Source organism: Ambystoma mexicanum, chromosome 2q (genome assembly GCF_040938575.1).
Source record: "Ambystoma mexicanum isolate Mex_15411 chromosome 2q, UKY_AmexF1_1, whole genome shotgun sequence".
Taxonomy (NCBI): Eukaryota; Metazoa; Chordata; class Amphibia; order Caudata; family Ambystomatidae; genus Ambystoma; species Ambystoma mexicanum.
The window spans coordinates 1,270,728,993-1,270,744,484 of record NC_090924.1 but is presented as its reverse complement, the minus strand read 5'-3'; the positions used below and the strand labels follow the sequence as shown (position 1 = coordinate 1,270,744,484).

Here is a 15,492-nt window from a genome sequence, read left to right as displayed (position 1 = left end):
AGCTGCTTCTGACGGTGGGGCACGCTGAGTGGTTTTCAACCTTTGATTTATCGTCAGCGTACCAACAAATTGATTTGAATGTGGAGTTGCTGCCCTTGATGTAATTCATGACTCCGTTTGGTGCTTATAGGTTGTGCTGCATGCCATTTGGTTTGGCGTCAGCTGTTTTTCAACACCTGATGCAAGAGTTGTTTGGAGGTGTTTCCATTGTCAGTTATTTCCAAGATGATAATTTGGTTTGGGGGAAGAGTAAGATGGAACATGATGACAGGGTGCACCAGATAATGCGCATTCTGCGGCGAAGTGGTTTCACAGTTAAATTGTCCAAGTGTCAGGTAGGGGTGCCCAGTGTGTCATATTTGGGACATACCCTTGACGCTGATGGTGTGAGACCAAGGGAGGAGCTTATGAGTGTCATGAGGGAGGCTCCATCTCCTTTTAATAAAGAGCAACTCAGGTCTTTTTTGGGCGTGACCGAGTACAAGGTGAAATTCATGCCATCTTCCGCAGAAAAAAACGTGTGCATGTGTGCACTGTTGAAAAAGAATGTCAAGTTTGATTGATCCCGGGAGTGCCAGGTAGAATTTTAATTGTTGAAAAAGGATGTGGATGGGGCTTCGTCTTTGAGGTCTTTTGATCTGAATAATAGGACAGTGCTTATACTTGACACTAGTGAGGTTGGTGTGGGGGCAGTATTAGAACGGTGACAATATGGAGTGTGAAAGCCCATTACTTTTGTATCTAGAGCCTTAAGGGAGGTGGAGAGGAGGTATGCGTTCATTGAGAGGGAGGCATTCAACGCAGTGTGGGCCTCGAGACATCTAAGGATTTTTTTGTGGGGTTCCCATACGTAATAAGGACGGATCATAAACCCTTAGTGTATGTGCTTACTACCAGAGGTACGGCGTCAGTGTCTCCGAGGAGAGAAAGATGGATGGTAGTCTTGCAAGAATTTAATTTTAGGGTAGAATATATCCCTGGGAAGAAGAATTTGGTGCTGGACTGTTTGTCACGGTTACCTGTTGTGGCACCCAGTGAGGTGGAGGAGAGTGATGTGTGGGTGCAAGTAAAATGTGTGCTTCCTGCAATGGACAAAACTGAGTCAGAGGTGGAATTAGAGAAGGATGTTGAGCTGAGTTGGACTAGGGTAGGTTTGCAGAGAGGGTGGGATGTAGTTTAAGGCAGGACAGAGGGCAAGGGGTACATGCAGGTTCTGTGTGAGGTAGCGGAGGGGCCATGGGTTGTTACAAGCGGGATAGGCTGGTCCGCCTATGAGTATGAGGTCTAGATTGGTGGATTTGTCCCATGAAGTGTATTTGGGAAGGACTTTTACAAAGAGGAGACTGCAGGAACAGTATTGGTAGCTGGCCAGGGATGAAGATGTGGAAGCAGTTGTAAAAGAGTGTGTGGCTTGTGCACTCAGAGATAAGAGTAAGGTTATACGTCCTCAACCTGTGTATCCTGTGGAAGTGCCTAACGAAGTGTGGTCTAAAGTGGCTTTAGATATTATGGGGCGATTGGAATGTTTGCAGGGAGGGTTGAGGTTCTTTGTGGTGGATTACACGGCTGCTGCTTTTGAAAGTGTCACCACCGATAGGGTGATTGGTTTCCTCAAGAAGATTTTTGATAGATAAGGGGTGCCGGTGAGTGTGGTCCGGACAATGGTGTACAATTTGTCTCCCAACAAATGTAAGATCTTCTAAGGTATTATGGTATCAGACATCATCGGACCGCTCTATACAATCCTAGCGTGAATGGTTTGGTTGAGAGGGTGAAAGGCTTCATTAAGGGTGCCATCCAGTTGGCCATAACAAATGGACTATCGTGGCAGGATGTTTTATCTGAGGCTTTGTCGGCATGCAGGAGGACCCCTTCGGTGTTCACTGGTAGAACCCCTTTTGAACTAATGAGGGGAAGGAAGGCAGGTTCAAAGTTGAGGACAGTTGCACCTGGAGGTGGTGGTGTAACGGAAGAAAATATGGCCGAGGTATTGCGGACAGTGCAGTGTTGTCAGGATTGTGTGAAGCTTCAGCAGGGCGGAAGGAAACCTGTTGCGGTCCAAGTGGGTGATCGGGTTTGTGTAAAGAATCCCAGGTTTGTTCCTAAGGGGAGCAACGCATTTATGTCTCCTGCGTGGTGGCGGGTGTGGGAACAGTTTATGTGGTTCTTGACGATGGTTTGAGGTGGAGCAAGAGGAGAGTTGCGGTTTTAAGCAAGGGTGTGTATCCGTTGTTTAGTCAGCAGGAGGGCGAAATGGGAGGTGTTTCGTGCGGTTTTCCTGTGCAACAGCGTGTGCGTGCTTCTTCGGAGGGTGGTTGAGAAGTGTTTGAAGGAGAGGATCACGAAGATGGAGGGTGTGTTGTGTCGAGGGATGTGGAAATTCAGGCTGCAGAGGTGCGGGATGGGAGGCCCGCTAGGGTATGCAGGCCACCTGTGAGACTTAAAGATTATGTCTGGCAGGGAGTGTGGTGAGGAGTGAGCTATTTTCTGTGCTGCAGGTATTATCTGCCATTCGTTGTTAATGCTCCTCATTTGGTGTCTTTACATTATGCTTTATGAGTGAGAAGTGAGTAGTTTTCTGTTGTTTCAAGTGTTATCGCGCATTTATAGTGAAGTTGTCAGGTTGTATTGTATGTCTGTTGCTCCATGCAGCACCTAGTTTCCATTTTGGATGTTAGTGTTCATTTCTGTTTTCTCCAAGGGGGAAGATGTGTCATAATGTGATGTGCGTGCTAGGATGGAGTGCTCACTCGCCTCGCGTAGTGAGCATCCCAGCCTCGCATCAGAGAGGACGGTTGATCTGGTCGGCGTGGCGGTGTGCCGTGGGGTCTGCTAAATAAAGTAAGAGTTGTCTTCACCTACCCAGAGTCTTTCGTTGTATCAATATGCCGTAACAATCGCACACTGATTCTGACTGTATTTAGCATATGGAATATCAAATGAGCATATGCAAAGGGACATCAATCTCCACCCTGTGTGCTACAGCCATCACCGAAGCATAGGCAGCACCAGATGCTTTCAGTTCTCTGTGGATGTGACATATTATTAGGTGACCCATACCAATGGCATGAAGGCTATGTTTAGAGAGAGGGTTCTATGTTCCTCCAGCGACAGTCTTTATTTTCAATTTCTTTTTTCCAAAAAACTCTTTTTATTTTGGCGGTGTTGTCCCAACCCTCTCCCCAGTCCCTTTCCCTATTAATTTTACACTATTCCCTACCCTCCACCACTTATATATCCTTGCCAACACCCCCAAATATTTGTCAACAGGTTTTATCGAGAAAAGAAAATTTGGAAAAAAACATCGAAAAATGACTGTCGATGAATAAATGTTACACCCAGAAAGAGTCATCCAGTCCTTTCATTAACAGAACTTCCTGTGCCATGTAACACCTTGACATAGATGGGTGCAGGGCCGCTCCTAGGATTTTCAGGGCCAAGTGCTGCAAAGTAAGTGCAGGTCCCTTAAGTTGCATTTGATGACATCACAGGAAGTGACATCACAGGTGAAAGGGTTACTTGCCTTAAACAAAGTTCTTCATAATTTGAATATCGCCTTTGACCAGGAAATGCCATTTAAAATAATATGCAAAGAAGCAAAACACGTATTTAAAATAGGTTTTGCATACAAATTGAGAGCACATTCCTTAATACCTTATTATTTACACATCGCTTTTATTCAAAGCACGTTACACAGAGCACCTTTATGTAGGCTATTATTACCCAATTGAAATCTTTCCCCTGCCAACCAGCGAAATATGCCAGGCATCCTTAAACTCGTTTTTGGCATCTGGTTATTTACTACGCCTCTCACCATAACGCCCCTGGAACCACGCCTCTCACCATAATGCCCCTGCCACCATGCCAGCTGAACAACCCAATTACACTTCATTTTACATTGCAGCTCTGACTTTTAACCTAATAATAAGGGTGATTTGTTACACACCCCTCTCCCCCCTGGAATCCCCAATTCAGCACAACCACTCCCAGGTTAGCTCCCCTGTGCCACGTTTGTTCATGTCCTGGTAATAGTTTCAGAGAGGACACAATCTTTCTTGTGGACACCCTTTCACCTCCCCACCCCCCCCTTGCGCTCCCCCAGAGGACTATCTTGATCTCACAGCGCCATAGCTCTTTGTCACTGATTCGATGTGTGCCCCGCTTGCAAAAGAGTTGGGGCAGTGGAGGCGAGGCTAGGAGAGTTGTTACTAGCCACTTTGTCGTTTACAGGGGCCAGCCACATCTTCAAAGAGAGCGCAGCCCCTCTGCCCTCCACTTCCGGGATCAGGTAATATTATCCCCACCAATAATATCGCCATATATATGGTCGTGGGGTAAGGCCATAGGTGATAATATTAGTGGTGATAATTTATGGGGTTATTGGGACCAGGTGTTGTGGGAATTTCTCCGACTCCATTAAAGAAATTATGGGGGCTGCGGGTGTCCCCTGCAGGTTCTCTGGCTTAATATCGGCTCAGAAATATGGCAATATTTTTTTATGGCGATATTCTTGCAGGGATATTAACACATGGAACGCCACTTCCGGCATCAATCAGAGCTTTCCTTGCATGGCGGCTTTTCCAGAGCAGGTCGCTCCTTGGAATGCTGCCAACTTCACACTTCATTGTCCTGGGATGGGATCGTAGCAGCAGGGGCTTCATTACTGCATACAGCTTTAGATTAGGGGGGAGGGTATGGAGGGCTGCCAGAGGCAATGCTTATAATAAAAAGTGCCTGGTGTTACTTTCCTTGTACACCACTCCCCTAGAGTTTTCCTTTGACCGCGGGCCCAGAAGCCACTGTAGCGAGCTCTGTGCGTGTGGTCACATTCATCGAACACGGCCCACACTGCATGCCTGAACACACCCTCTGCGCTGAGCCCCATGAGTTCGGGGGCGAATGCAGCTGCACATGCAGCACACGCCCAGCGCCGGCCCTGCATGGGTGTACTCAGTTCATATGATAAATATCTACTGACAAATTATATTCATGAGGAAAATAAAAGGGACCAGTTTACTGAATGACAACAATGTCGAAATGACCAGCCTGATGAATTTCCTGAAAGACAGAAAAGAGAAGTTGATTAATGTAAAAACGGGGAGCAGGATGAGAGAGTTTGCTCAAAATATTGGGTATGGGTTAATATACAGGATAATACCAAGAAGGGAAATCCAGAAGGCGGTACTGGAAGGGAGAGAAAAGGGTAGTGTGTGGTAGGGGATAAACCCGAATTGCGCGGATCAGATGGGAGGCTAAATAAGGATGAGAGTATAGCCCTCTGGGGCAATGTGTGTGTCTTGGAAGCAATACAGCACATAGCAATACAGGTTAAATTCCCGGTCTCGCACTTAGAAACTGGTCTCTGGAATAAAGCGCGTTATAAAAGAACAATTATAATTATAGGGGAGAAGGCCATCCCAGTATGCTTGAAACCCCCAAAAAAAGAATACATAGTTAGAAGGAACACTCAGTGGAGAATAGGCCAAAATTAAAACACTTGAAGATAAATGTTCTTGCTGCTTTTCTTTCCTAATGACAGGAAGAATACAACCTGGGAAGACTGGAGGGGGTACGGGGCAGTAGAGGCGGGCCACCCGTCTCTGGTGTTCCTATGCAGTATGCAGAGGAATCCCCATGGATGAGCCGAGCTATACTCAGGACTTATCGATAATTGGCTTTAGAAGGCCACGGATCATTCGGGCACAGTATCAGGAGGTTAACGCCCTGGTGTGCCGGTGTGAGCTATGCCATTCTGCAGCCAACATTTCTCTGCTCCAATTTTCCTTAAATTCGAGAGGTCCTAAGTTGCGGTCTTTGCCATTCAATGATTCCAGCAAGCGATTGCAAGACCCCTTTGATCATCTGCTCAGGAACAGTTTTCAGAACTGGCTTGATTTTGTGGAAGGCAGGAAATCTTATGGACAAGACTAGACATTGTAACATACTGAAGAATTTGAAATTTACAGAATTTGTATGCTTTTTTACTTGAGCATGTTAACAAATATTTTGTATATAAGTCACAGAAGATGGTCCTCATAAGCAGATCCTTCCCTTTAACCAGTCCTCTCTCCACGATTGGGCAATATTCTAACATGAACAACTTTCATTGAGAGCGCATGAAGCCTATGTGAGCAGACGATGAAACACTCTCTGGGGAACACTGAGTGATTGGGGTATCCCTACATGATTATTAAATGCCATCGGCTCGCTGTACCAGAATACAGCACTAACAGTCAGCCTCGATGCAAATGGCTCCTTCACGGCATCTCTACCAACATTTGGTGGATTAATTTAAACATGGGTGCACTCTAGCCCCTTTCCTGTTTAATTTGTACATGGCTGACCTGTCCCTTCAACTCTCCAGAGAGCAATCAGACCCGCTTAGACTTGGCACCACACAAATTACATGGCTTGGCTGTGTGGCCGATCTGCTTCTTTTCAACCTCACTCCTACGGGTCTGCAAGTACTAATATCTCGGTAACCCAACAGCGTTGAAACACAATCTTATTATTAACATGGTGGAAACCAAGATCATGACCTTCGCCCCAGGAAGGAGAAAATCAACCCCAAATTACACCTGGAGACTCAATAGAATTCCCATTGAATGAGCACCTGGACATAACTAGTTGGGGGCCATTTTTGATCAGCACCTTTTTTCGGAATGCTCAAATGCCAAAAACGGAAGTGGAGGCTCGCCAGCAGGTAGGAGCTATACGGAGAGTTGGGACTCAGCATGCCGGTGTTTCTACGAACTCGCTTGGAAAAATGTAAAATGCCAAAACTCTCCTAGTTTTGGAAGTTTGGGGTGGGAAGAGGGAAGCGAGCTGTGAAAAATGGAGGCTATATGTATTAAGTCCATTTTGAAGTTCACCGAGAGACTTCCAGTAGAATATCTACTTTGTGAAATGAATATAAGTGTATGTCACGCTCAATGCACAGAAATGATGGTCCGATTCTCCGGTGCAGAATTACTGTTATTTGGGGGTCCCTATCAGTGCTCCCAAATTTTACGAGGATTTGATCGTATGTAAAAAAAAAAAAGCTTCAGTGCTTGCAAGTATGATCAGTAAGATTGGTCGAGAAACTGGGGGAAAGGGGCTCTGATGATGTGTTACTGCCCTGCTATTCTTTATGGGCTGGAAGCTGTTGTGATAAACTCAGAGGAACTGGGCTGCCTGAATGTCTTAGAGGGTAAACTCCGGAGAGGGGTATCCTGGAAATTCCTGTTAATATCCTGATGACAGCCTTCAGTCTGAAGTAAGGTTTGATGTCACTGACTGGCCGGGTTACCTGTAGGCGAGGCATACTGCATTGGAAGATGAGGAATGCCCGCCGTTATCTCAACTAGGTGCACTATTGGCAAATACAACAGGTTCACCGGTAAGGGACTTTCAAGTAATTAACGAGAAGGTCTTTGATTGTATTGGTTGGAATCCTGATTGGTCTCGAGAATTTTACTCCCTGAAGCAACAATTTACTGGTAGAGGATTTGCGATCATCTTGCTGCTCTGAAAAGTCACACTGAGTTTACAGGGTTAGCGCATTGCCCAACTAGACCCCAACATTATTTGGAGTTGTGCCCCTCAAGAGAATTAGGGAGGATTGTGTTGTTGAGGATGGGGAATTTGCCTACACTATGGGAAGTGGGGAAGTATAGGAGGCTTGCCCCTGAGAAAAGGCTCTGTAGGTTTTGTAAGAGTGAAAAGGTATTGGGAACGAATAGACGTGTGTTGACGTCACGCACCGTCCTGGGGGACACCTATGTGAAACGTTTTGGGCACCTGGTGCATGATTACGATAGTATCAAATCAAAAGAATTCTAGGCGTACTGCAGGAATACCAGCAGGCAGTAGATCAACTCAAATACTGTTGTTTAGTGTCTGGAAGAAGATTGATAGTCTACTAAAAGGGCAGAGGAAATAGGGTGAGGACTCCGTCCTGTAGGGCCAGAACATTGCCTAGGTGTATGGAATGCTTAGGGCGGGCCTCTGGTTTGCCGTTTGCATGTTCCGGCCTGGGTACTCGTATTCTAGTCTCTACATATTTTTGATATGATATCATGGATTATCACTCGATGTCAAAGTACATGCACTTTGACTTACGGACAGTATGTCAACTTATTTATTGTTGGCTGGCCACTCCACCTAGGCACCTACAGCTGCTCAGTCCCCAGCACTTCCCTCGTGATACACCTAGCACTTACCCCACACGCCCTCACCCCCTCTCTCTCTCTGCACTTGCACGTTCTGAATGCTCACAGGGCCTAGTAGGTCCGCTTCTATCATTCATTGTTATATTTGCCTTTCATTCCCATGTTCCCTGCCCGTTCCCCTGTGGGTGCTTTGAAACAGAATTTACTTGATGTATAAGCCACTTACAAATGCACAATAAATAAATAATATTAAATCAATGTTATTCTATCCGAATGTGGGTAAGTGCTACATATTCATTTCAAATAAATGCACAATGTTACGACGATATGAAATGTGAGCGCACTTTTAGTGGATATGTATTTATTGTAAACAAATGATTCATGCGACAATGATATGAAATGTGATTTTATATATTAGTGCATATGACGCAGCATTTTAACATTTTATATTATAAGTGTATGTTTGGATAATTTTAATTGATGAATATTAATGTGAAAGGTTCTATGAACTGTAACTCATTACATTTAAATAAATAAATATAAGCTCTGTGACAAGTCTCAAACTGTTGCAGCGAATTACGTACCAGTGGAAGTTAGCTAACAGCGCTAATAATTCCTTATTAACACGCTTACATGCTGAAGCACGATAAAGTCACCTGCACGGATATCTGGGAAGAGAGCCTTCACTGGGCCCAGCGAGATCAACTTGACCTGATTAGTACTTCCAGGTCCACTTATAAAAGGAAAATGAAGAAAATAATTATGGAAATTGATAGAGGACAAAATTGGACCAATTTAGCTGCTACGTCGAGTGCTCCAGATGACATCATACATTTCTCCTGGCCCACTAAACCAACACCGTATCTCAGAGAATTCCCGAACTCATATATACGGGCTGAATAGATGACAGATACATTTAATCTAATGGACACTTTGCATGGCAATCGTACCAGTACTGGGACCTCATAAGGTCGCCTGGTACTAAAACGGTGCCTTTGCACATTAAAAACATGCAGACCCCCATTACTGCGACTAAGGGAAGCGGGGATTGCGTGGGTGTCCCACACTTCCATTAAACGGAGAGCGGAGGACACGAAAGTGTGAAAGAAAAAAAAAGGACCCTGCGGTGCCAGCGCCGACCCACGTAAGTGGGTGGAAACTGACACTGAAGGTGTCAAGGGAAGTCAGTGTGTGCTGCCATTAAGGTAAGTGGCCAGCGGGGGATTTGGGTAGGGGGATGGCGGCTACAGTGATCTATCTGATCACTGCGCCACCCCGTAATGGTCATTGACATTTTCGTCTGCGGAATTACAGGTGGCGTGCAGTGATCACATAGATTCCTTTGCATGGTGTCGGTCCAAGAACTAATATAAAAACAGAAGAGAGGACCTGTAAATTGTGCAAAACGGTTGAAGTGGATTCTGCTAAACACTTGCTTTGCTCTCGTAGCACTACATATAAAGGGAGATACCACATGCTGTTAGTCACGGGGGAGGAACAGGTCTTGATTGCAGACCCAGATACCCTCTGGAGTCTTTACCTGTATGGGAATAACATCTCGTTCAGTTATCATTTTACGAAACAGTGGCTCACCATCAAAGGTCTGCTAAAAGAACTGTCAGGCTAACTCTCTTGAAATTAGCTCTAATTTAAGAACCGCAGGCATTAAATTCATACTGTTCCCTTGTTATGGAGGAAGTGAGTGTATTGTAATATTATTCAAACTACCTCTTATTAATAGAAAATGGAAGACTGCATAACATCTGGAGCTCTGGATGTATTACTTTTGATAGGCTGTGAACGCGCTGATCGTTAATAGATATGTTTTGTTCTTCTTGGTTAAACTTATAAAAAGCCAATATTTTGGCTGTATTATAATAACCTACAAAAATAATAAAAAGACATGTTCCTCAGAATAAAAGAGCAACATGACTACTGAAACCACCAGGTTTAGCGGAAGACCTATTACTCCATCCCAAGTAATGTGTGTCTCGATCTCCGATTTCTTCATCAACAGGATTGAAGACATAAAGAAGAACATCTTTCTAGGGGGGCCAAGTATCTGCGGTCATCTGGATAGTCTCTTCTCAGTACCCCAACCCTGCCTTTGGTCTTCCTTCCCGATATTCAACCCTGATGACATCACATTAGGCCGATTCAAATCTGCCCCCTGCTGGATGCTCTCCCTTTATCTGTCCTTAAGAAAATGATGCCTTTCATTTCTCATTTGGTGACTCAAGCTATAAATCTTCCTTGCTCCCCAGGCATTATCCATATGGTACTTAAGCAAGCACTTGTCATTCCTCTCGTGAAAAAGCTGTCCTTGAATCCCGCTATCCCGCTAATTTCCGTCCCATTTCTTTACTTCCCTTTCTTATGAAACTGCTTGAATCTCCCCTTTACTAAGTTCCTTTCTGGAGAGCTTGGATTTCAATCACCTCTTCAGGTCAGGATTTCATCTGGCCTGAGGCATGGAGAGTGTTCTGGTGTCGGTGGTGGATGACCTTAACTGGTCAGTTGATCGTGGGGGGGCGTTCAAGCTCTGATTCTTTTAGATCTATCCGCAGCTTTTGACACAGTCGAACACTCCCTCCTGCTCAGCAGTCTATCCTCCGCCAGGCTCTCTGACCCAGGCCTGTCCTGGTTCACCTCTTTCCTGGGTGATAGGGGTCAGGTTTCTCGCTCTCCTCCTCCCATACCCTTTCCTAAGGGGTCCCTTAGGGCTCGGCCTTGTCCCCCACCTTATTCAATGTGTACACCCAGCCCCTTTTGCTGCTCATCCATTCCTTTGGCTTCCCCTGCTCCCCCTTTGCTGATGACATGCACATTATTGTCCGGCTTAATTCATCTTTGCTGGGCGTCTGAGTTTAGGGATTGTGTGGCGGCAGTCGGAGGTTGGATGAGTGGAAACTGGCTTAAGTTGAATGTTGACAAGACTGAGGTACTCGTGGTTTGATCCTCCACTTTTGTCTCCCCTTCTTCCTCTCTCCGGACCTCCTCCTTCTGGCCCCCTGAACTTGGCCCTCTCCCCACTACTGTGTCAGTGGTAAAGAACCTTGGCTTTAAAATCTCTGCCTCTCTCTCCACCGTGGCACTAGTTACCTCCATCTGCCAGGCTGGCCATTACCAGCTCAAAGTTCTTTGAAAGGTCCTTTGTTTTCTTCCTTCCCATCTTTGTACTCCAATCAATGGTCGCTGCCCTCATCCTAAGTCGTATCGAGTACTGTAATTCCTTGTTTCTGGCCCAAACTCTGTATCTCATTTGCCACCTTCAACTCTGTCACAACCTGGCAGCGTGTATCGCCAGAGGTGCTTCTTATGGCTCTCACATTTCCCCTATGCTCCGTTCCCTGCACTGACTCCCTGTTCCCAAGTGTCTTTAGTTTCAATCCCTGTATATAGTATACCGGCTTTCTGCGGCCTGGGTGCAGAATTTCTGCAGGCAAAGTTCCCTCCTTATCTTCCGGTGCGACCACTTCACTCCCAGGAGGCTTGCTTATTTCTAGTGCCTAGATTTCGTCTGGCTCGAATTGGCGGCCGCTCTTTATCTATCGCAGTGGGCAAGCTGTGGAACTCACTACCACTTCAGTTTAGGACTACCAAAGACCACACACAGTTTCGCAGCCTGTTCAAGACTCATGTGTTCTAGTCCTTGATTCTTTTTCTCATTTGATCAGTCCCGTTATATCCTCAGCGTCAAGAAGCCTTTGGTGTATGCATGCTCTATAAATAATCCTCATATAACATAACATAACATGATCAGGGGAAAAACAGAGGATCTACGGGATGTCAATGACATCCATTAAACAGAGTGTGCAACCCAATGCAGGCATTTTACCTCCATCTATTTCAATGAGGTGATTATTTGGTCAATTCCTTCTCAAGCCACATCCATGAATAAGTGTGGGTTATATATTATTATTTCTTTTGTTATATGTGTCACTTCTTTAGTACAAAATAGGGAAATGCCCTTTTACCCCGTGCCCCCTTTCCTTAACTCTTCTTTGTGGCTTGTTGGTTTACGTGTTGTTTTTTGTTTTCCTTTTTTTGTATTCTTTAGTGTGCTTACCGTTTTTAAAGTTTAAATTTCATTTTTAATATTCCAATGCATCCCTTTTTTCATTTTTTTAAAATTCCAGTGTTTTTTATATATAACTCGCAATTACATTTTCCAAATAATTGTCTTTCATTGGTATAACTTTGCAACATTATCAGTTACATTGAAATTAATGTAATTCAAATGTAAGAGGTGAAATGAGAAAGCAGTTTGGGTAAGACTACCTCTTTTGTGGTGGGGGAAAGTCTGATTTCACATGGTCATTCCCCTTTCTGTAATATCTTTGCAGGCTGAAGAACAATGGTCTGTTAGGGTTGTCCAACTCCAGGCCCCAACGGGCAGATACATGTCGGGTTTTCAGGATACCCCTCATTAATATTTATGAGTACATTTGCCTACAATGGTTCCCAAGGTATGCAAATATTTCCTCGTGAATATTGATGAGGGATATCATGAAAACCCCTTATGGATCACGGCCCTTGAGGCCCGGAGTTGGACAACCCTGGTAGGATTGCCCAGATCAATTGCCAGAGGTTAAGATTAATTCTAAACCTTCCAGCCATCACCTCTTTTACTTTGCACAAGTCACTCCGAGTCAGATCGGTATGACGATACGTGGGTCCTGGGTCTTCTGGGCCTAGAAACCCAACCTACACCTCACTGATGATGATTATGAGGCCGAAACATGTCTGGGGTTGCTTTGGGTCTTGTGCAGAAGGGATTTACCCAAGCAGTTTGGGCTGGACTGTCACCTTTGTGGGGGGACAAGCCCAGTTTGCATATGGTCTTTCCGCTTCTTGTAATGGCTTGCCAGGCTGCCGAATGATGATCTGGAGGGGTGTCCAGTGCAATTTCCAGTGGCTAAGATTCATTCTAAACCTTCCAGCCATCACCTCTTCTGTTTTGTATCAGGGCAAGAGCATTCACCACCAGCCTTTTGGCTCCCAATGTCTTGAGTACGAAATGAGTACTAAAACATACCTTTGGGATGCAAAGAGATTGATCACTGGGACTCTAAATGTTTCACACTTGTTAAGAAAGACTGGTTGGGATAGTCGAAACATCAGATATGATTGGAGTTCCTTGTCGAGCACGTCTGCATCCAAATGTGGTCGTATGCCAGTTTCAATGTTAATGTGCACAAAAACCTTCGATACAGGAGTGTATGCAAAGGATAAGTGTATGTCAGGGTGCCGCAAAGAAAGGTAGACCCCCCCTTTTTTTAAAAAGGCAATGAAGCAGAACTCTGTTCACGTAGATACCATAATGATCTCCTTGATTACATGAACATTTTCTGTGCATTTTCTGTGCATGGCATGTAAAGCAGTGGCGTGTCCTGACTCTTTTGACTGGGGTGGCCCAAGTGGGGCACTGACTTATGCAGGAATGGCTTGAGGCACGAACCTGCGCGCATGCGCACCCACACACACACACACACACACCCACACTAGTTTAGAATAATGAGCTGACCCTGGGATGGCAGGTAGTTGGTACACCAGGTTTCACAGATAACAATCAAAGCAAATCTATCAATGCTGAGAGCAATGGTGTACTTTTGCCCTGGGGTGGTCACACAGAAGCATGACAATACAAATGTGCTTTTGGGGACTTAATTGGGAAAAGGGTGTTTATTCCCTCCATCCTTGGTCAGTCCTGAAACATTTAACAGTTGGTTACATTTTCGGAAGAAAAGTTTATTTTCAAGAAGCTGGAAAGTCCTAGCATACATCTAAAAGTAGAATTTAAAAAAACGTTCACCTCAACCTGTTTAACGAGGGCATGCGAAGAACTCTGCTCAGTTTGTGAATTCCTGACTGACAGCTGCTTTCTCCCTGTCACAGATCTCCGCCGCCTGGCCCAGGCCACCCTGTTGGTCTGGTTTTGCCACTTACTTCTGCTTCTCGAGTTCCCCAAAGATCTATTTTTAAGCCGTGGCCCGCCCAGGCTGCAGGAGACTTCCTCCTGACACACTTCCGTATTTACCTGGCTGGTGGTGAGAAGATGCCGGCAGGTGTAACTCATTTGCATGGGCCCCGCGGATTGGCTGCAGGCGGAGCTGCTGCCCCGCCCACTGTCTACCTGGCCGCGAGGATGCAGGAATGCGCTCAGTTTGGACGGGGAGAACCCGATGCATCGGCGCTTCTCCGCGCGAGGGCAGGGGCCCGGTGGGACAGAGGCTGGCTCTAGCCGGCGCGAGAGTGCGGGTTGGCCGCAGCAAGATGCACGAGAGGGTTCAGACGTTCGTCGACATAAAGGTTTGGGCAGACATTACAGCTCTTGGCGGTGTGGCTTTCATGTGGCATGCTGCGTGATCTCTTCTGGGTGTTGGTAGATGGAGGGGTGGGTCCTCGCCTGCTCTTCCTTATCTGAGCTCGTTCCTCGTCATCTTGAGCTCCTCCTACTCCCTTCCAATCAAAATCAGCGTGCACCTGCACTATCCAACCATCTTTCTGTGCACCCTAAGCGTGAGCCTCTGAAATGCTTGCCTCCACATTAACACTGCAACATGCAATGCCCCCCTTCATCACCAGCGCGTCAACATGTGGTGCCTCGCGCCTTCCTAGCACTCCCACGCCTGTGCACAGCTTTCATACGGCACCAATTGCACATACAACCACACACTTGGGCACCACCTGCATCCAATGTGCCATGCTTGTAAACCCCGTACACAACCAATCTCTCGCACCATTTCCTCTTCCCATTAAAGCCTCACAAACCCACCAGTGGGCAACTCATTCAGTCAAAGTGTCGCACCACAACACTGCTGACTCAGTGCATGCCTGGTGTATGTGCCCCACTTGCAGCACCAGAGTTTTACCTGTGCACCACTGCAGCAAGTACCAGTGTCCAGCACCAGAGCTTTACCTGTGCACCACTGCAGCACCAGAGTTTTACCTGTGCACCACTGCAGCAAGTACCAGTGTCCAGCACCAGAGCTTTACCTGTGCACCACTGCAGCACCAGAGCTTTACCTGTGCACCACTGCAGCACCAGAGTTTTACCTGTGCACCACAGCAGCAAGTGCCACGGTCAGCCTTTTACCTGTTTAATAACGCCATGTCACGCTGATTACAAAACACTCGTTTTTTACTCACAGACATACAGAAATTAACAGATTAACGGATAGTGGTACAGATGTGAGAAAGAGGGTATAGGGAGGGCAACACCCTTAAAAAGAATGCAAAACAGGAAAGCACGCACAGTGTCAGGGCCTTTCAACTATTTCAGTTCAAATGGGCCCCAGTGCTTAAGGGGGCCATGAGCAGCTGTCCCATGTTGTCA

At 45.9% G+C, this 15,492-nt stretch overlaps 1 protein-coding gene across 5 annotated transcripts in view; it reads left to right on the top strand.

Annotated features, from left to right (window-relative positions):
• LOC138570086 (diacylglycerol kinase delta-like) overlaps positions 1 to 15,492 on the top strand; it is a 1,083,011-nt gene that overhangs the window by 509,662 nt on the left and 557,857 nt on the right. The window contains exon 1 of one of the 5 annotated variants that reach the window (XM_069648676.1): positions 14,315 to 14,465. The exons of the other annotated variants lie outside the window; for them this stretch is intronic. Coding sequence (XP_069504777.1) covers positions 14,430 to 14,465 — 36 coding nt within the window. The 5' untranslated portion in view covers positions 14,315 to 14,429. Of the gene's footprint in view, positions 1 to 14,314; positions 14,466 to 15,492 lie in introns of those variants that run through there. 5 annotated transcript variants of the gene reach the window in all.